The sequence below is a fragment of the Macaca fascicularis genome, chromosome 18 (assembly GCF_037993035.2).
Source record: "Macaca fascicularis isolate 582-1 chromosome 18, T2T-MFA8v1.1".
Classification (NCBI taxonomy): Eukaryota; Metazoa; Chordata; class Mammalia; order Primates; family Cercopithecidae; genus Macaca; species Macaca fascicularis.
This window is the reverse complement of record NC_088392.1, coordinates 47,818,144-47,841,078: the sequence shown is the minus strand read 5'-3', so window position 1 is coordinate 47,841,078 and position 22,935 is coordinate 47,818,144. Positions and strand designations below refer to the sequence as shown.

General features: G+C 35.3%; 1 protein-coding gene across 3 annotated transcripts in view; it reads left to right on the top strand.

Annotated features, from left to right (window-relative positions):
* The window catches only part of PIK3C3 (phosphatidylinositol 3-kinase catalytic subunit type 3), a 138,980-nt gene that overhangs the window by 52,993 nt on the left and 63,052 nt on the right, over positions 1–22,935 (top strand). For all 3 annotated transcript variants that reach the window (XR_012427135.1, XM_045377795.3, XM_045377794.3), the window contains 5 exons: positions 7,233–7,387; positions 9,259–9,349; positions 14,470–14,537; positions 20,749–20,854; positions 22,657–22,773. Coding sequence is in view for 2 of the 3 variants with exons in the window: in XM_045377795.3 (XP_045233730.1) it covers positions 7,233–7,387; positions 9,259–9,349; positions 14,470–14,537; positions 20,749–20,854; positions 22,657–22,773 (537 nt within the window). In the remaining variant the exon portion in view is untranslated. The remainder of the gene's footprint in view (positions 1–7,232; positions 7,388–9,258; positions 9,350–14,469; positions 14,538–20,748; positions 20,855–22,656; positions 22,774–22,935) is intronic.

Genomic DNA, 22,935 nt, shown 5'->3' with positions numbered 1-22,935 from the left:
GCTGTGCTTTTGAGTTTTTGTGAAAGCTTCATTACATTGGCACGATTGATTAAATCATTGGCTGTTGGTGATTAAGTCGGTCTTCAGTTCTCTGTTCCCCAGAGGTTGAGGGGGTGGAGCTTAAAGTCCCACCCTCTAATCACATGGCTGGCTTTTCTCTCAGCCAGCCGCCATCTTTAGGGGATTTCCAGAAGTTACCTCATTAACATAAACACAGGTGTGGTTGAAAGGGGCTTGTTAGGAATAACAAAATATAAATGCCAGCGTGCTATATTTTGTCCTTTTTATTTTAGCATGTTCTGAACTCTGTCACTGTAGATCTGCCTTATTCTTTCTAAATAACAGCATGATATTTTACCATGAATTTTTGTGTTAATTTACTTAACCATTGGGCCTCTTTTATAGTCTGTTGTTCCCATTCTTTTCCTGTCACTATAGTTTAGTGAACAGGTGTGTGAGGGAGGGTAGCTGGGTATGTTTTAAAAGTCATATTCTTTTGGGTTTTTTTTGTTTGTTTGTTTTTTTGAGACAGAGTCTTCACCGTGTCTCCCAGGCTGGAGTGCAGTGGCGTGATCTCAGCTCACTGAAAGCTCCGCCTCCCAGGTTCACGCCATTCTACGGCCTCAGCCTCCCAAGTAGCTGGGACTACAGGCGCCCGCTGCCATGCCCGGCTACGTTTTTGTATTTTCTTTTTAGTAGAGACGGGTTTTCACTGTGTTAGCCAGGATTGTATCAATCTCCTGACCTCGTGATCCAGCCACCTCGACCTCCCAAAGTGCTGGGATTACAGGCATGAGCCACCGCGCCAGGCCTTAAAAATCATATTCTTGAATAAATTGCTTGCATTAGAATTACTCAGCCAAAAGATACCTGCTTTTTACATTTTGCAGACAATCCCTGTAAGTCTTCTCTTTTTGTCCGTGTGTTATGCTTTTAAAAAATGAGTTCCTTTATAATACTTTAAATACATGACTAGACAAATCTTTTCCTCCTTCCTTTTTAAACAATTTTATTTATAATTTTTTTACATTTGTTCTTTCCATGAATTTTAGAATAATTTTATCATTTTCTTAAAACTGCACCAGAATCTTAAGTAGAACTACATTATGCTTGCATATTATAAAAAATTGATACCTTTATGACATTATATCTTCCATCACAGTGGCATATGATTTTTTATTCACGCACATCAGTTTTATTACAATCATATACATTCTTACAATTTTGATTTATTCCCTGGCAATTATATTATTGTTACTATTATAAACTACCCCACCCCATTTATCTTTTATTTACATTTCTTAGTTAAAAAGAAACTTTCTGTTACAATATTTGTTTTATCTCGTCACTTTATTGATTTTTCTTATTCTAATAGATGTAGATGTTCGGGTGCTTCTTATATTTTCTAGGCATAGCATTATGCTAGCTGAAAAGCAGTGTATTTTTTCATTGCATTAGCTGAAAGCTGCAAGTAATAATGGTGAATAAAAGTAGTTCAATATTCATCTTTGTCTTGTTACTCATTATGGGCATGCTTTTAGTATTTCACTCTAATGTGTGTTACTTACTGGTTTCAGTCAAATGCTCTCATTTATGTTTAAAGTTTCTCCCTGTCTCTGTTTGTTCTTTTCTTTTTCTGTGTGTTTAAATCAAGAATGGCTTCTATATATTATCAAACACTCTTGACGCTTGTTCATATCATATAGTCTTTCATTTTTATCAATCTACTGTAAGTATGCTGATACATTTCTTAATGTTATATCAGCCATACACTTGTAAAATAAATCTCAATACCTGTCTGAATTTGATTTATTAATATCTTATTTAGGATTTTTTTAATGACTATTCTTTATCTTGCATTATTTTGAAATTTTTAAATCATGTTTCTTACTGCTGTGTAGTTCAAAAGGAGAGAGATTCCATATTAGAATGTAATGAAGAAGTGGCATTTGAGTTGAAGGAAATGTAGAATTTTTACGTTTGGAGTTTATATTCCAGGTAGAGAAAGCAATGCGAGCAAGAGCAAGGGAATTGAAAGTACAGGAAGAATGGAAAGTATGTCACTTCCACAGGAGTGTAGGATATATGTAGCAATTGAGAGGCAAAATCAGAACCCATGTCTCTAACTGAAAATGCCTCTATGGAGAGTTATTCTTAATTCAGTAAGAAATGGGAAGTCACTGAGTGATTTTGATATGGGACTTCACATTTGCACTTTGAAGCATTAGAATTAACTTACTCTGGAGAAAAATGGTGATCACTATCTAGAAAAAATTTCATAGCTCTTGGGAAATATTTACAGAATTGCCTGAGATGGAAGCCTGATTTTTTTTGTTTTTTGTTTTTTTGTTTTACTCCAATGCTTATGTCCTTCATGCTTGGAGGACTTTTATTATATTTTTCAAGATGTGACTATATAATGAGAAAACAGACTCTACTTACTATTGAAGTTAATTCATTTTCATACAAATGAAGGAAAGTATAGTTTGAATATAGAATATGAAATGACCAAGAAATCAGATGATGATAAGTGACTTAGAAAAGTTTTCTACTGAATTTCCCCTTCCTGGGGAATTTAATACTGCAGCCTTTTTTATTTTATATGGTTAACTCCTTTCTGCAATTAGGAAGGCACACAGGCAATGGATCCAGCAGCATTCGGAATGAAGACTGGCAGTGAAACTGAATTACTGGTACCTCCAAAGAAGGATACCTGTCATTAAATATATTGTTTAATTTTGTTACATAATGCTTTTTTCCTTAGGAAGCAACATGTAATTCTATGTATAGTTATTAGATGCCATGAATCTCAACTATGATAATAGAAAATCAGATGTTTATTGCTCCAATTAAAAAGTGGGTTTTAGAAACAACACTGTAGAGAGACTTGATTTCCCTGACTCCTGACGTTAACATATTTGAATAAGAATTAATAAGCCACATAATCTTTCATTTAATTTATATTGATGATGAAGTCGTATGTATTACTCTTTGTTAGTGTTTGCCTAATGACCTTTTTAAAAATTACTTGGTGTGAGATACAAATTCTGAACAAAAGAGAAACATACAGTCATACCTCAGAGATATTGCAGGTTTGGTCCAGACCTCTGCAGTAAAGCAAATATCACAATAAAGTGAGTCTCATGAACTTTTTGGTTTCCTAGTACATGTAAAATTTAGACATATAACTTTGCTGTATGTTTATATAGTAAATTATATTATACTATAGTCTAAGTATGTAATAGCATTATGTCTAGAAAAACAATTTACATATCTTATTTTAAAATGTTGCTAAAAAATTTTAACAATCATCTGAGCCTTTAGCAAGTTGTAGTCTTTTTGGTAGTCAAGGGTTTTGCCTTGATGTTTATGACCACTGAATGATCAGGGTGATGGTTGCAAAAGGTTGGGGTAGCTGTGGCAGTTTCCTAAAATAAAACAAACGTAAACTTTGCCACACCCATTGACTCTTTTTTTTTCCACAAATTTGTCTGCAGCGTGCAGTGCTGCTTGCTATTATTTTGTCCACAGTAGAACTTCTTTCAGAATTGAAGTCAGTCCTCTCAAATACTGCCACTGCTTTAACAACTACGTTTATGGAGTATTTTGAATCTTTTGTTGTCATTTCAACAATGTTCACTGCATCTTCACCAAGCATAGATCGCATCTCAAGAAACTACTCTTTGCTGCTCATCCATAAGAAGCAACTCTTCATCTGTTCAAGTTTTAGCATGAGATTGCAGCAATTCAATCACATGTTCAGGCTGCACCTCTAATTCTAGTTTTTTTTTTTGTTTTGTTTTTGTTTTTTTGCTGTTTCTGTTACTTCTGCATTTACTTCCTCCACTGAAGTCTTTTTTGTTGTTGTTGAGACGGAGTCTTCCCTCTGTCACCCAGCCTGGAGTGCAGTGGCATGATCTTGGCTTACTGCAACCTCTGCCTCCAGGGTTCAAGCGATTCTCCTGCCTCAGCCTCCCGAGTAGCTGAGATTACAGGTGTGTGCCGCTGCAACCGCCTAATTCTTAGTAAGAGACAAGGTTTCGCCATGTTAGCTAGGCTGGCCTTGAACTCCTGACTTCAGGTGATCTACCCACCTCGGCCTTCCAAAGTGCTGGGATTACAGGCACTGAAGTCTTCAGCCCCTCAAAGTTATCCATGAAAGTTAGAATCACCGTCTTCCAAACTCCTGTTAATGTTGCTATTTTGACCTTCCCCATAAAGCTCAAATGTTCTTAATGACATCTAGAGTGGCGAATCCTTTCCAGATTTTCAGTTTATTTTGCCCAGATCCATGAGAGGAATCACTGTCTATGGAAGATATGACCTTACAAAATGTGTTTCTTAAGTAATATGACTTGAAAGTCAAAGTGACTCCTTGATTTTATGGGCAGTAGAATGGATGTTGCGATAGCAGGATTCTAAACAACATTCAACTTCTTCTGCATCTTCATCGGAGCTCTTAGGTGACCAGGTACCTTGTCTATGAGCAGTAATATTTTGAAAGGAATCTTCTTTTCTGAACAATGGGTCTTAACAGTGGGCTTAAATATTCATAAACCATGCTCTAAACAGATGTGATGTCATCCAGGCTTTGTTCTTCCGTTTATAGAGCACAGGCAATGGAAATGTCGCTTAATTCTTAAGGGCCCTAGGACTTCTGAAATGGTGAATGAGCAGTGACTTCAACTTAAAGTCACAATCTACATTAGACCCTTACCAAGAGACTCAGCCTGTGGCTGTGAGAATCTTAGATGGCATCTTATTCTAAAACAAGGCTGTTTCATCTGCGTTGAAACTTTGTTGTTTAGTATAGTCACCTGCATCAATAACTTGTTGCAGTTTCTCCATCAGTACTTGCTGCTTCGCTTTGTACTTTCATGTTATGGAAATGACTTCTGTCCTTAAATCTCATGAACAAACCTCTTCTAACTTCAGATTTTTCTTTTGCAGCTTCTTCTCCTTTCTCAGCTTTTATAGAAATGGAGAGAGTTAGGGCCTTGCTCTGGATTGGGATTTCGTTCATGGGAATGTCGTGGCTAGTCTCATCTACCCAGGCCACTAAAACTTCTCTATCAGCAATAAGGCTGTTTTGCTTTCTTTTCATTTGTGGTTCCCTGGAATAGCATTTTCAGTATACTTCAAGAACTTTTCCTTTGCATTCATACCTTGGCTGTTCGGTACAAGAGACTTAGCTTGCAACCTATCTTGGCTTTTCTTGTGCCTTCTTCACTAAGCTTAATCATTTCTAGCTTTTGATTTAAAGTAAGAGACGTGCATCTTTTCCTTTTACTTGAACACTTAGAGTGCGTTGTAGGTTTATTAATTGACCTCATTGCAGTATTACTGTGTCTCGGAACAGGCAAGCTAGGAGAGGGAGAGAGACAAGGAAACAGCTGGTTGGTGGATTAGGCAGAACACATTCAAGATTAATTAACTGTGCCATCCTATTTGGGTATGGTGTGTGGCACCCCTGATTACAATGGTAACATCAAAGATCACTGATCACAGATCACCATAACAGATAAAATAATGATGAAAAAGTTTGAAATATTATGTGAATAACTAGAATGTGACACAAAGACATGGAGTGAAAGTATGCTGTTGGAAAAATGATGCCAATAGACTTGCTTGGGTGCAGGGTTGCCACAAAACTCATTCTGTGGAAAAAAAAAAGCAATATGTGCAAGGTACAATAAAATGAGTTATGCCGGTAGTATTAAATAAGGAAATACGGGTTGCTGGCAGGTGGTCTCTGTCCTCCTGGTTTATAAAATAGTGGAAAACCAAGAGTAAGTTATTACAAGTGCTATAGGTGTTACAAATAGGAAAAAGTGGACCATGAAATATTTGCAGGAGACTTAACCTGTTTTGTGAGCTTAAAGAGGAGACTGAAGTTGAGTTGGTAGTCCCAAAGTCAAAATTTTCTAATTATGAGTTTCAAGTGTCTAACAGGATGAATGACAATTGGAATTGGAAGATAATAGATACATTTAAAAATTTTTTGAGTTTTGCGGTTTTCTTCACTTTTTAGTTATTTTTAAAAGTAAAAATTTAAAAAGTACGTACTTGTGAAGAGGACAAGTATGTAAAGAGGACAAGCTTTATAGAGAAATACTGGAAGCATTTCCATCCTAAACATTAAAGAGTTTTATTATTATTAAGGGAAAACTCAGTAAAGTAAAAGCTACTTTGTTGACTGACACCTTTTTAGTCCAGGTTATCTCATTGGTTGTCACTTATGGAGAATTTAGGCTTAGCAATTTGTTTTGTTCAAATCTCTTGGGAGTTGGCAGGAATAGAAAGCGTGACTCTTAATCAAATGTCTGTTTTACAGCATCTTTCATTTAAGAAGCAATCCAGATTCTCTAAAACCTGATCTTTCAGGAAAAAAGAAAACACATGAGTTTTAAAGATTCTAACCAGAAAAAGACATTAAACAGAAGTTCTTTGAAAACTTGAAAATTTGGAATTTCTTGTGTAATATTAAACATAGAATGCACTCTTGTGATCTATTACTGAAAAAAGGATCCTTCTATAATTTTTTTTTTTCTTTTTCCTTTTTTTTGAGACAGAGTCTTGCTCTGTTGCCCAGGCTGGAGTGCAGTGGCGCAATCTTGGCTCACTGCCAGCTCCGCCTACTGGGTTCACGCCATTCTCCTGCCTCAGCCTCCCTAGTAGCTGGGACTACAGGCGCCCGCCACCACGCCTGGCTAATTTTTTGTATTTTTAGTAGAGACAGGGTTTCACTGTGTTAGCCAGGATGGTCTCAATCTCCTGACTTCGTGATCCGCCCGCCTCGGCCTCCCAAAGTGCTGGGATTACAGGCGTGAGCCACTGCGACCGACTATAATTTCTTAGTTTTACGCAAAGCATCTTGAATCCTTCCCACTTTTTTTTTTTTTTTTTTTTTTTCTTTTTTTGAAGCTACTACCTGAATCACATCATTTATTGGCCACTTAGCCTGTGCTGGACACTATTCTGTGACTTTCTTTTATTAACTAATTTTAAACCCTCATGCTCTTCTCTACAGTTTATATTATGATGTCAATTTTAAAGATGAAGGGGCTGTGGGGTACAGGGAAGTTAAGTAACTTGGTGACATGTCAAAAGTAATACAGCTGAAAAGTAATAGATAAAAGTGAAATGTTTAGTTGATATTTAGGAATAAATAATGTCTGTAATCATTTTGCATTCTTTTCCTAATATTACTTTACTTTTTGTTTCTTTTCCAGGATTTGTTGATGTATCTATTACAGTTGGTCCAGGCTCTCAAATATGAAAATTTTGATGATATAAAGAATGGATTGGAACCTACCAAGAAGGATAGTCAGAGTTCAGTGTCAGAAAATCTGTCAAATTCTGGAATAAATTCTGCAGAAATAGATAGGTATGGATATCCAGGGAGGACATATTTTCCAATTTGTTAATTTTTCCCTTTTCAAATTGTTTTCTGTTTTCCTTTCCTTAGATGTACCAAACCCTAGTATTACTAATTTTGAAGTTTTACTAGTGAATATTGCATGTGTACTCACAGCACACAAGTTACTGTATTAGGAAACAGTGTTTTGCAGGCTATCAAGTCTGAATACCTGACTTAAAATCTTGACTCTGCCACTTCCTAGCTGTGTAAACTTGTATAAATTACATATTCTCTCTGTGTCTCCAGTTTCTTAAGAGTGGTGATAACAGTAGTAACTCATCTTTAAGGGTTGTTTAATCATTAAGTGAATTAACACTCAGAGGAAACTATCTAATACATAGTGCTCAGTGTTAGCTACTATTACTTATTTATGTTAAAATGAAATGACAGGGGCAGGTGCGGTGGCTTATGCCAGTAATCCTAGCACTTTGGGAGGCTTGAGGTGGGTGGATCACTTGAGGTTAGAAGTTCAAAAACAGCCTGGCCAACATGGTGAAACCTGGGAGGTGGAGGGTACAGCAAGCCGAGATTGTGCCATTGCACTCCAGCCTGAGTGACAGAGCAAGATTCCGTCTCAAAAAAAAAAAAAAAAAAAAAAAAAAAATGGATGACATGGCAGGACGGAGCATGCTAGTGAGCCCAAATAGTTTAATAAAAAGTTGTATTTTTTATTAGCTGTTTACACCTCTTTAGTAGTTATACTGAAAATAATAGCATATTATTTGACTTAAAAGTTAGCTATTAACAATATAAAAATGAGGAGTTCCCAGTCTGTACCAGGTGGTCCACACACATTATCTTGTTACAGCTGTCTTCTCAGGTACGTATTCATGTCCCTAATTTAGAGATGAAGGACTTGAAGTAAATTGCTCAAAGTCTTATGTATCTGGCAAATGGTAGAGTTGACTCCAAATCCCATGTTTTTTTCTACTTTTTACTTTTCAGAAAATCTTAAAATTTGAAAAAAGTAGTAACTGTTGGGTGAAAAATCTTAGGCTTAGTGATGGAAAATGGTTTTGCGAAGATCATGAGGTTTGTTATTGACAAAACCAGGTCTAGATTTTAGACTTCCTGAGTAAGTCCAGTCATTTCAATTATTATATGAGCTCAAGATTGGATTTTTGAATTTTTCTTTATGATTATGGTTATGCTATGCTTTATGTTGTGTGTTTTATTTGGAGAAGAACCAAAAAAGACGACAAATAATTTTTCTTTCCCTGACTACTTTGTAGTTTTGTGTTAATATAAAGATGCTCTTTATATTATCTCTCACTCTATGTTGGAGGTCTTCAGTCTTAAGTCATGCTCATTTACTTTCTTCCTTATGCCCTGTAGAATGTTTTATAAGTAAAAGTCTATTCAGAGTTTTATGATGGGGTGAAAACTGTAACCTAGTCTTTTCCAACTTATGGTGTACTAGTCACTAATTTTGTGTGTGTGTGTGTGTGTGTGTGTATGTTTTTAGTTCTTTTTTTAAGCTTTATTTTGTTTTAAAAAAGATAAAAAAGGAGATCTTGGCCAGATATGTTTGGGAAATGCTGGTTTAAAGCCAGATGAGCTTAAACAAACAAACAGCACTTACCCAAACCTTTAATATGCAGATTTGCACATAAGTCTCCCAAGAGGCATTAGCCATCATCTTTGACCATGCGCTTTTTCCAGAGTACAGTGTGACTCTAGTGTTGCACAGAACACACTTGAGGAAGTGTTGCATTAACCAGACACAATTGAAGTGAACTGTGCTTAAAAAAAAAAAAAAAAAAAAAAAAAAAAAAAAAAGTGTGTCTTGTCTTATGGACAGAGTATTTTACATCTCGGTGATCTCTTTTATTTTTCAGCTCCCAAATTATAACCAGCCCCCTTCCTCCAGTCTCTTCACCACCTCCTGCATCAAAAACAAAAGAAGTTCCAGATGGCGAAAATCTGGAAGTGAGTACAAAGCTTTTCCAGCTTCCTGTAGGAAAGATCCTACCGTGTAAACATTTTATGCTTGTCTTTAAATCTCAGTTTTGGTTAAATAACTAAATATTACAACTTTATTAAATAACTTACTTTATGATGCATGTTTATGACTTTTCCCCTCAGCATAAAGTGCCAGATAGTCCTCAATTCAAGTCATTTTATTGGTGCTTTGGGCATATAAATGGATTCATATGCAATATGAAAATAAACTAGGTTTAAATATTTTATTAGGGAAACTCAGAATATTTACCGTCAATGTATTTATGAACCTCACTGTAATTGTTGTCAGTGCTTGTGATTACATTGTAGAAATGTATGACTTTGATATTAGAGATAATACACTAAGCAACTTTTTAACTATACATATAAGTAGACACATTTTTGAGATAAAACAGGCCTGTTAGACTAGTGCTAATCTGAAAAGTGCTAATCTGCAGTGCACTTTGGAAAGTGCATTGTAGAAGCTGATGTAGTACATATTTTTGAATTTGTCTGTAAGACTTCTAATTTAAAAGAAATCTTTAATACCTCTGATGTTGAAAACAAGTAACACATGTTTTATTATTAGAAAAGTTCATGTGATTTTTCAGTGTGTGTATATATATATTGCTTTTAGTTAGATTTTAGGAGGTAATGTTAATGACTGAATGAATATTTTAACTATTAGCTATTGATTAAAATTTGTATGTTTGCATATCTCTCGGTATAACAAAATATTCAATTGAAAGAAAGAATTTTTAAATCGCAGAATCATAGAATCCTTAGACAAGCCCTTTAAGAAGCCAGTCTGCTGCAGTTAAGTTTTCCCTTTCAAAGCTAAGATATTGATTCATTGATTCAGTCATTCATTCATTCATTCACATATGTTTTTTGAGCTCTTAACGTATAGGGAACTGTTGTGCATGCTGGGGTTGATGCAGCAGAAAACAAGGCAGTTAAATGTTTGCCTTCGTAGAGCTTATGTTCTAGAAAGCTCTTATAAGTTACTTGTTACTAAAAAGGTAACATCCCACTAAAAGTGAAGCAGGTGAGGAAACGACCATATGGCTGTCTGGGGAAGCGCATTTCAGAATGGGAGTAGCAAGTATGGAGGTCCTAAGACCAGAGTTTAAGTGTGTATGTTTGAGGAACACCAGAAACTAGTGTGCCTGGTTTATCGGGGAGTGAGCAAAAGAGAACTTGGCAGAAGATTGGATTCAAGAGATAACTGGCCATCAATTGTGTAGGGCTTGTAGGCCATCAGTCTGAATGAGTTTTCCATGTTGGTATCTTGAACAAAGGATAATTTACATTATAGATGCAGTGAAGCGATTAGATTCTGAAAACTATGTTCAGAATATTGATTTATACTCACCCATCGTTCAAAAATTTTAGGCTAAAAATAATGATAGTTTTTATATATTTCTGATATTTCTCTTGTGACTGATGAACCTATCTGTTGTTATTCAATGATTAAGCCATTTAACTTTTTGTCAGCTGAATTGTTTTTTAAAGGATTCAGGTATCCGAAAAAGAGTGACAATCATTCTGAGTGATATTTCTATCTTCCCCTATCACTTCCCCTATTCCCATAGAGGGGATTGTACAAGCCATGGTCACCTTTAGGTTAATACACAACCAAGCCGAATTACCTCTCTTATCACAACTTGAGATACCAACATTCCTGTCTCCTTTTTGATACCTGAGCAGTGTCTTATGTCCTTCCTCGTTTTATTCTTGGAGTTTCAGGAGAACATTGTACATGTCTGGCCACATGTTTGAAAGGAGACAGAAACTCAATTATTCCCCAAATCTGCTCATATTTTATGAATTCCATGGGTTCTTGAAAAGAAGGTATATTTCCCAGCTGTTGGGTATAGCATTGTACATAAGTTACTAGAGCAAGCTTATGAATTGTGTTATTGAAATCTGTACTCTGTCCTAACATTTCTTTCTGCTTTATCTGTGAAAGAATTAGGGCAAAATTCCCCTGTATGATGGTAGAATTATTTATTTCTTCTCGTATTTCTGTTAGTGTTTGCTTTAAATATTGTGAAGCTCTCCAATTAAATACATAAATTGCATCTTTTATCACTGTTCGGTAACCCTCTTGATACCTAATAAAGCTTTTCATCTTAAAGCCTGTTTTGTCTGATGTTAATAGAGCTTTATCTTGATTAGTGTTCATGTTGATCTTTTCTTCTCAATATTTTTATTGTCTTTGTTTAGCTTTTCCTTTGAATTTTTTTGTAGCCTTATGTTTTAGGTTTATTATATTTAGGTCCCTTGTAAATGTCACGTAGCTAAATTTTGTTTTTTAATCTAGTTTAACACTCTGTTTTGTAACTGGAACTTTTGCCCCATTTGTTTGTATTGTGGTTGTAGCTGTATTTGGACTGATTTCACTATCTTATGTAGTACTTTCTATACTTTCTTATGTATATATAAATTATATATTCGTGCTTGTCATTGGCTAAATCCTTCTCCCTCCACTCCACCCCGTCTTGTTATTTAACTCCCTTCAGATTTGATAATATTATTGTTATTATTGTATACACTCAGTAAATACTTAGAGATACTTTTCTTAAAGGATACCTGCACCTTCCTCACCATTTCCTCTTATGTCTGTGACCTACAACATGTGATCTTTTTTTATAAAGCACTTTTTTCTTTAAACTGTTTTAAAATCTTAAAGTCCTGCTTACTCAAATTGAGTTTTAACATTTACAATACATACTTTCTGCTTCACAGTTTTTAAAATTCAACTTTTCTTTATGTTCTGTAAGTAATTTTTTTTATCAAAAGGGCATAGTATGAAATGAAATGTGTTTGCTATTAAAATATATACATCACTGTACAAAAGTATAATGTTCTTGCCAGATAGTCAAAAGAGAACTTTAGGTCTATAGTCTGCCTATTAAACTCATGGACTCAGCTTTGTATAATGGCTTCCAGATTAAGGAGTTTTTTAAATTGGATTTTTGATGCATATTTAAAATATATACCTAAGCTTTAAAACTGGAGATAAAATTCTTACTGAAAGCATTGGCACACCTATTTTGTAATAACAACCTCTTATTACTCGGAATTACAAAAGGACCCCTACTGCATTAAAAGTTCTAATCTGTTGATCCCTATCCTTTTCATTATTCATCACCTCCCTTCAATGTTTGCTTTTCTCTGAACATAGCTTTTATCCCATGGCTGTCATTTTAGTTATTCTTTTAATAGTACCTGCAGTTCCCCTGGCAAACATCTCAGCTCTTGATAAGCCTCATTAATTACCTACTTTCGCCATGCCTGAATATTGCTGAGGAAAAACACATAGCATAGCATGTTGGTGTCACTATAAATTCACGATCACAAACCTCACATGAGCACTCACTGCTCTCTGCCATCTTCCATGTCCCTAGACGTGTTGATCTTCCTGCCCTGCAGTGATTTTTCATACCATTTCCACTCTGTTCTCATGCCCCGCCTCCCAATCTCCAGATGACAATTCTGCCTTATACTTAAGGGAAACAATAGAAACCTCTAGGTAGGAATGGTCTCTTTCCCATCAGTGGTTTTATAGACATGAATTTCTCCCCCATACTTTCCTTCTGTTTGCTTACACAGAAGAAACATAACTCTCTTCAAAGATGTGTTATTTTCTTTTCCTGATAGAAATACTCAAGTATGTGTTAGAATTTTCCATGTTAAAAGTTCAGAAAAACAAAACTCTCCCTTGAAACCACATCTCTTGAAACAGCACCTTGTTTTCTTACTTCTCTTCTCAAAGGAGTTGTTAATACATACTTTTCTTCCTTCTTTCCAGTCTTTACTCCATATCATTCTGGCTCTTGCTTAAAACTTAATTTGCTAAGTTACAAAATAACCCTAATGTTTTTGGTTGTACATTCTTTTCAGCTTCTTCAGAGTATTCAACAAAGTAAATAATTTTCTTCTTGAAAAACTAACTCTTCTCATGGTTTAGGTGATACTGTGTATCTCTTGTTTTTCTCTTCATCTCTCTTGCCATTTCTTCTTAGTTTCTTTTGTCAGCACTTTCCTCTCTGCCTGACATATTAATGTTCCTCAGGCTCCTCTTCTAGTCTCACTCAATACTCTTGCCCTAGGTTGTATTAATAAACTCAAATTTATATTTCTAGCTCAGATCTTTCACCTGAGTTTCAGATTCCTGTATTCAAACATGTATTTGATCTCCATTGTGTATCTGACAGGCATTTTGAACTTAATATTTCAAAATACAACTCTTTCCTCTCACTCTGTAGATAGGTAGCTTTTTGTCTGAAATTTCCATTTGTGCCATAACAAATCAATCCAGAAATTTGGGAGTTACTATTAATTCCTTTCTTTCCTTCCTAATTCCTCTCCACCAGCAGGTCCTGTTAATTATACTTCCAAGATATTTCTTTTATTTGTCTGCTTTTCACCATCTACTCTCCTAGTCTACCTACTCTCCTACTCTCATTATTGACTCTCCTAGTCTACCGTAGTAGCATCTTAACTGATCTCAGGTCTGTACTTCACAGGACAACCAGTCATTTTCCTAAAATGTAAATCACATCATCTCACTCTCCTCTTAAGATCCTTTGTTGGGTATCCATTGCTTTTAAAATAAAATTCATACTCAATAATAACGTGACCTTAGAGGTCTCACATACTTTGACCTTTGCCTATCTTTTCAGTCTCTTCAGTGTTCACTGTATTTTATTTACATTACTTAAAATTCCTTGAACAAGCCAAACTTAGAGTCTTCCAGAGTCATTCTGGTCTTGCCTGAATGTCATACCTTCATTGCTGCCTTTTCTAACCTCCCAACCTAAATTATTTCCATGACCATTTCTTTTAATGTCTCTCTCCTCTACCAATATGAAGCTCCAGGAGGACAAGGAGTTCTCTGAACTGCAGTATTCTAACCACTTGCATATTGTCTGATTTAAAGTATTTTTGTATGTGTGTATGTAAGGGTAGGTAAATGGCAGAAAATCTGATCTGTTACATAAGATATACAGATGAAAACTGATAGGCAAATGTAGACTTACTTATTTTCTCCCCTTAATAGTAGATGGTGATGTATAATACATTTATGTTAATTCTTTCAGCAAGATCTCTGTACCTTCTTGATATCGAGAGCCTGCAAAAACTCAACACTGGCTAATTATTTATACTGGTATGTGAAAATAATTTTCTGTTTATGTTCTTATTACCCTTAAGAATTATTTTTCTCATGCTGTAAACACAAAGACGATTTAAAATAAGATATGAGCAATCATCAAATGTCTAGATAGAGTATCTTTGTATCTAGCTATATTCCATGACAGTTGGGTTCGTGGAAACGCTTCTTGGCACCGCCGTTTTTCTCCCTTTCACTAAGGATATAACTTTCCAAGAGCTGAGATATACCTGGGGAGGGTAATGGGTGCTTTCAGTTTGGTATCTGTTTGGCATGTAAAGTAGTTGAGTATGATATTTCACAGTTCTTCAGGAGTATGTATTTTCACATTATTTACTAAAACATTGGAATCATTTAAAAAGAGAAAGTTGCAATTAAAAGTTATGGCATTTTAAACATGAGAAAACCAAGGCAGAGGCTTGGTGTAGCTGAACTTGGTAGACCTTGATCTAGGATTAAATCATTTCTCTACTGCTTTGTCATTTTCAGGGTACTTTCAGTGACCTTTTCTCATTTGTTTCTATGAAGTTAAATGGGCATGTGTAAATGTCTCTAGTTCACATTAAAACGATGTCCTGAGTCACTTGAAGGAAAGAGAGAAACTAAGGCACAGAGTGACTAACTGACTTCTTGAGGCACAGTTAATATGAAGCATGGTTTCCTTTATTTTCCACAGAATCCTGAAGAGAAAAAACAAGTAGCTTAAGCCACAATCAGAAATATTTTGCTTCAATAAAAAAAAAAGTACTGGGATTAAACACTAGATAAGAGGGCTTCATCTAGCTTTGCAGAGCTAACAAAGGGCAGAGCCAGGGGGGTAAGACCTACCTAAAGCCTTCTTTACCTTTGGGAGAATCCTTAAAACTGCTTACATCACTTTTTAAACTTCTTGGCATGAGACTTTTTATTGTATAAATGATTACTAATCTAATCTTACTGCTCAGTTTATAGCCTTAAACAAATTACAAATTAGTAGAGGTCCATCGTAAAAGCTCACTAGAGGATGAGCATACCAAATCCAGAAATCTGAAATGCTCCAAAATCCAACACTATAAGCATTGACATGAAGTGCAAAAGAGATGCTCTTCGGAGCATCTCAGATTTTGAATTTTTGGATTTAAGGTGCTAAGTATAATGCAAATATTCAAAAATCCAAAAAGAACTAGAAATCCAAAACATTTCTGATTCCAAGCATTTTGACTAAGAGATGGCTGAACCGGTACTTTTGAATAATGATGAAGTATTTTGCTTTTTGTGAGAAAATTATACAAAATACTATTTTGTTTTAAGACTGGATTTGGGAAGCTGTCCTTGTGGGTCAAGTCCAGCCTTAACTTCATTCTCCCGCTCTCCAGAGGTAACACTCTGCCGGATACTGCCCCTGTACCTAAGAAGTAGGTAACTAAATTGGAGCACTCTTTTTCTTTTTTTCTTTTTTATTATGCTTTAAGTTCTAGGGTACATGTGCACAACGTGCAGGTTTGTTACATACGTATACATGTGCCATGTTGGTGTGCTGCACCATCAACTTGTCATGAACATTAGGTATTTCTCCCAGTGCTATCCCTCCCCCCTTCCCCCCACTCCGTCACATCAGTGTGTGATGTTCCCCGCCCTTAGTCCAAGTTCTCACTGTTCAATTCCCACCTATGAGTGAGAACATACAGTGTTTGGTTTTCTGTCCTTGTGACAGTTTGCTCAGAGTGATGGTTTCCAGCTTCATCCTTGTCCCTACAAAGGACATGAACTCATCGTTTTTTATGGAGCACTCTTTTAACACACACAGTTTTCAATTTACATAAACAAGAAATATTTGTTTAGTTTAAGCCTTTATGGTTCTCTTTACAATGAAGAAAAACCACTGTCAACAATCTTAAGTAAATCAGTGATTTTCTCCCCTTTGGAACCTGTGTTTATTTTTTTTTGGTGGTTGTTTGTTTTTTTTTCTGTTGGCCTCTGTAGTGGGAAGAAAAATAGTTTCCTACTTTTACTTTAGCAGTTTAATGTAATATTCATAAAACAACATTTTCCTCACGTTAAATTTCATTATGTCCTTGAAAATATAGGAGGTTTTGACTAATTGTTAATCACTATTTTTTCTTTGAAAGGTTTACTTAGAAATTCTCATATTGCTAAATTGCTACTGTTTCCTTTAAATGTCACCTTTTACCTCTAATGTTCTCTATGTTCCAATCTGAATACTTAAGGGTATGTCTATTCACTGGTCTTATGGAAAAATATTTCCTCATGAAAATCTAAATATTTAAAAGGAAGTAAAGAGAAAAAAATATTTGTGGGGTATGTTTCTTGAGTTTTTGAGTAAATATTTCGAAACTTCTTAGGTATTTTTAAATTAAAATTTTATATATTTTTTAAATCATTTGCTAAGAATTCATTTACAGGTATTTTTGTTTCCTTGCAATATTCACAGAAACTTTTCTCTGGCTCAGAAATTATAGAGTATTCACTATGGTAAGAGCTATATGTATATGTACTGATTATGTAGTGCTTTCAAGTTACATATTCTTTATGTTTAATTGTAGACCAGATTTCATTATTAAATTTGAAATGAGTTTTGATAGAATCTTTGATCTCTTATTTCAAGTAGGAAGAATTTTCTGAAAGCAGCCAAACAGTAGGAAGTCTATTAGATGAAGTTTCCAGCATAGCAGCTGTTTCTGTTCATAAGGAGCACACTTTTTTTTTCTATAAACAAAGTACAGCCCTAGTTCCCAGTCTTATAAACATTCAATCAAACTTAGATTTGATTTGTGTTTTCCCACTATATCTCTGATTCATTGAATCAATAGCATATGCTGTGTCTCTTCATTCCCTAAGGAGTAATTGTTTTTCCCATATTTACAGTCTGCCTATTACATATTCAGAAATACTCATGGGGAGAAAAGCTATTGATGTGTGGACTCTTGCCTTTAATAGACACTGCTTTTGTGAATGTAAGGTAACAATAAGGGAAATAATTTCAAGTTTAAAATGATCATTCTTCTCTTCCTTTGAACATATAAAAATAACAAAATGTGAGAATATAAATGCTTCTGCAAGCCTACTGTATTATAACAAATGTATTAAAATAGAAATTTTAATTGATTGTGCTGTTTCCTTTGAACATTTGAATTTCCTTTTTTCATTTGTTCCCTTTCTGGTGATTTAAACAGGATTCTTGCTGTAGCTAAATCCTTAGGGGCCTATAGGTGTGCAGGCAATCCTTTTAAAATGAATAGTGTCAACCTTTTAAGCCACAGAGGGGAGTTACAGTCTCCAGTCTGTAAAATGTTGGGCATCAGAATCTATAAATCGTTGCAGTTTTTTATTTTTATAGCCATTCTAGGATGTTGAAGTTGAAAGTAAACTTTGGATGCTTTGACATGTTTTCTATAACTTTTAAGACCTTTCAAAGTAATAAAGGTTATTTACTCCACAAAATAAAATTGCCAGGAAACAGGTAGCCCACTGATGTCATCTTACAATGGGTACCTGGACAATTTTGTTTTCATTCCTACTCTAAGATGACAGCTTTCAAAGAAATACCTTAGAGTGTTTTATAGAATCTAGTTTATTGATGTGAACAGAAACCTCAGAAATGATTCAAATCTAGATCTTCTAGTCTTGATAGCTAACCTTATCTCTCATATTTGGAGATGACAGTGTCTTTTTTTTTTTTTTTTTTTGAGATAAAGTTTCGTTCTTGTTGCCCAGGCTGGAGTGCAAGGGTGCGATCTTGGCTCACTGCAACCCCTGCCTCCCAGGTTGAATCAGTTCTCCTGCCTCGGCCTCCCAAAGTGTTGGGATTACAGGCATGAACCACCGCACCTGGCCGGCTTGAATGATTTTTGAGAGGTGTTTGATACTTGATGCTTATTATAAGCATCAACATATATTTTCAGTAACAGAAAATAGCTGCAGCCATAGTGTTTACTTGGTGATCAGAAAGAGCAGGACACAGCAGTGGGCCCCTACATTGTGGTCAGCTATATGTTCATTTGGAAATAAGTTTACTGCATAAACACAGGAAAAGATTCTGAATACCCTAAGGTGACGGAGACAATCAAGGACTTCAACTATAAAGGGTAGAAGGGGATGGATTGGAGTTGAATAATACCATATTGACAGTTTCACTGTTTAGAACTGCTGTTTTTTGTTTTAAAGTACAGTGTTAGATTCATGGACCACAAATTGAACAGAGGGCCAAGGAAAGTTTTAGGTAGTGCTGTGTTCTCTGGTTTGGCTACAGCCCTACCTCTCTCTCTTTCCTTCTATTTAAGTGAGTCAAACATTTGTTTCCTGCCTGCTTTTTGAGAAAAATTGAGTTTGTGAACCCTCCTACATGAGAATTCCTAGCCCAAATACCTGGGATATTGTTAGTACCTTCAATAGAGATAGAAAAAGATGCATTTAATGTGATAAGTTTGGTTTTACACATGTTCAGTTAGAAATGACAAACAGTGTCTTGGAAAGGGGATCTGGTCCTTGAAAATTAGGGTGCATGAATGTGAAAACAGGTCATGTAATGGAATTCAAAATTAGACCTTAGATGTAAAAAAGGAATATGTATTTATATTTGAAAATTATCAATAATGAGATAGTGGCCTAAATCCACAATAGTGGAATTATTCATTCAACAGTAATATGTTAATAATATGTTGAGCATCTGTTACGAGCCAGACATGCTGAAAGTATAGAGGAGAACAAGACAGGTAAGCCCTCTGCTCTCATGAAGTCGACCATCTGAATGGCTGAATACAGAGTATACTCTCCCAGAAATAGTAGAAAGGATAATAATAAGCATCCGTGACTTGAGATTTGGGAAACATTGACAGTTAAGAAGATTGAAAAGTTTCGTATGTGTTTTAAGGATAAAACAGTATGAAAGTCAACTTAGTAAAATCAAAAAAGTCTGACCTGGGAGCCCAAAGTCCTGGGTTTCTATCTCAGTTTTATAATCAATCATACCACCATAGACAAGACACAGCCCCTCTAAGTTTCACTGTTGATAAAGCAAGCAAGTTGATTGAGATTGATGGTTTTCAAACTACACATCATCATGATTCACTGAAAGCAATTTAAAGTTTCAGTCTAGCATTTGTTATTTAAAGAAAAATAAACAGAATAGCAAATATTAACATATTGTTCACAGGATGTTGCTTTGTGAAACTTTTCAGTTTTATGCATCTATGTGCATATGTGGCTGTGTGTATCAAGCTGTGATACCTTTTTTTTTCTTTTTAAGAGGTACCATCTCCGTTTGTTGCCCAAGCTAGAGTGTAATGGTACAATAGCTTACTGCAGCTTCACATGGGCCAAAGCTGTCTTCTCACCTCAACCTCCTTAGCTGGAACTGTAGGCGGTGTCACCACACCTGGCTTATATTTAATTTTTTTTTAAAATGTAGAGGCTGGTCTCAAATTCCTGACCTCAAGTGATCCTTCTTCCTAGGCCTCCCCAGAAACGCTGGGATTATAGGCGTGAGCCACCATGCCCAACCTTTTATTTGCTTTGGTTTGTTCCCACTGGAACATTTAGAAACACTGGATTAGAAGACCTATAAAATCTTACTCAGATCATTGCTTATATGATTTTTATAATTGTATAAGCAGATTAGGTTTAAGAAAACATTTAAAATGTCTTTTACTCTCTAAAACCATAGTTTTTTAATTGGGAAGTTAAAGGTTATGTATGAATCTTTGAAAAACGGGAAACTGGATGGGAAAGAAAAAATTACTTAAAATTTTATTCATCTTTCAAAAATATAAGTGACAGGAGTAGCTTCAGAGAGGTTTTCAGAATCAGAGAGCCTTATGTAATACCAAAGTATTATGCAGATTATGAAAATAATAGTTTTTGTTCTCGAGTTACTCAGTAAATATGTGAGCTTAGATGATTTCTGAGGATGTTAATACTCTACCTCATAAATAGGAGAAAATGCTTGTTTTGGTGGCAAAAGTTTTAGAAAATTTGGGATATTACACAAATGAAGGCATTATCACTCTTAATTTACCTTTTATTGATGGTTGTATGTGTTCCTCTGTAACTTTTCACTTTTAAAAGAGATGATAAAATGTGTTTTATTACTCCAATTTGATTATTTTTGCATGTGTCAATTAACCTGTTTTAGTGAAATGATAATGAGTATTTGCAAACTGAATCTAAATTTCGTTTCACATCACACGAATGGCTCAAACATATTTTTAAGGTATGTGATCGTGGAATGTGAAGATCAAGATACCCAGCAGAGGGATCCAAAGACCCATGAGATGTACTTGAATGTAATGAGAAGATTTAGCCAAGCGTTGTTGAAGGTAACCATTAAATGTGGGGGTTGGCAAACTGCAGTGCATGGGCCAAATTCAGCCTGTTGCCTGTTTGGGAACATCCCATGAGCTAAAAGTGGTTTTATATATTTTTTTTATTTTTATTTTTTTGAGACGGAATCTTGCTCTCTTACCCAGGCTGGAGTACAGTGATGCCATCTCGGCTCACTGCAGCCGCCACCTCCCGGGTTCAAGAGATTCTCCTGCCTCAGCCTCCTGAGGAGCTGGGATTAAAGGCGCCCACTACCATGTCCAGCTAATTTTTGTATTTTTAGTAGAGACAGGGTTTCGCCATGTTGGGCCAGGCTATTCTGGAACTCCTGACCTCAGGTGATCCACTTGCCTCGGCCTCCCAAAGTACCAGCATTACAGATGTGAGCCACTGCACCCGACCTGGTTTTTATATTTTTAAATGATTGAAAACCAATCAAAAGAAGAAAAATAATTTGTGATACATGAAAATTATGTGAATTCAAGTTTTAGTGTTCATAAATAAATTATTGGAATAGAATCATGAACTCATTTGATTTTATATTGTCTGTGGCTACTTTTATACTCAATAGGAGTTTAATAGTTGGAATGAAAACTGCGTGGCCAAGAAGACCTAAAATATGTTATCTTTGACCCTTTACAGAAGTTTTCTTGATCCCTAATTTAATGAAATAAACCTGTACATGGAGTTAAAAAAGAAAGAGCTTTGCTTTTTTATTTTCCTTTCTATTGTGTATCTTTCTTATCAAAGCTGTGTATATTTCCAGAAATCTGGCAATGGTCATATTGCAGATACTTTTTAAATAACGTATTTTTGCCTTTTCAACAGCTTTTAAGAGAGATTTATTTTTCCTGTGTTCTTTTGATTCTTAAAGCAGTGTCACAGTTCGGCCAGCAGAGGGTGCAAGGGCAGTGAAAAGAAAGCTGCCACCCATTAATCTGGGCCTTGCCGCAGAAGTAGTCTATTTCATGGCATCTTTCATCTGTTGCATGTTTCATGCTTTTAAAAATGTAAATCACATCTTATTCAACACTTTGAGACTAAGCTTTTGTATTCATTCCCAGAGCTTCTGAACATCAAACTGATTGGCAAATAAGCCCTTGGTCCTCTCTTCTAATCTCGTTTCTGTTACAGCCTTTGTCACCCTGTGAAGACACTTCAGTTTCTTCAAGTTTAAATTTCCTCATCTTCGAAGTGAGGATGATAACATTTACCCAGCTTCCCTTGCCAGGGTAATTGGGAAGATTAAATTAGAAATGTATTTTAAAATATTTTATGAACTAGGAATCACTACATAAGACCGTATAGCATTTAGTTTTTATGACTTATATTTTAAGCACATATTGTGGTGCTATTTGAAATTTTCTTTTTTTTTAAAGTTGATTTTTGGTTCCTTGAAGACCTATATCTTTGTTTCTGCCATATTTATGTATATATGTCCAGCACATTTCTGCATCAGAAGCCATTGGATATTTATTGAATCAAATAATGAGTGAATGTGTTTTAGGATGAATGAATTCCATCTTGTCACATGGTTTATGTGGGAAAAAAAAATGCTGTTGTAGATAGACCAGTATTTGCTGAAGACTCAGATAATTTTCAGTTGTGGATGGATTAGTGTTGTCAGTAACTAAGATACAGGGTTTCTCGTTTTTGAATCAAGATAATGTTTTTCAATTTTGCTTTCTATTTAAGTTTACAGTTATGAGAAATATAAATAAGGATTATCCATGCTGTTAAAGAAACCCTGATCATTACGCTACATAGAACTAATTTTTTCTCACTTTGAACCCTTCAGGGTGATAAGTCTGTCAGAGTTATGCGTTCTTTGCTGGCCGCACAACAGACATTTGTAGATCGGTTGGTGCATCTAATGAAGGCAGTACAACGTGAAAGTGGAAATCGTAAGAAAAAGGTAAGCCTATGGGGTATGCTTTTGTTCATAATTTAATAGCGTCTTAGCATCAGAAAATACTGAATTTTCACTGTTGTCTTTTTGGGTTGATATATTCTGTGAATTATTATTATTATTATTATTATTTTTAAGACAATGTCTCACTCTGTTGCCCAGGCTGGA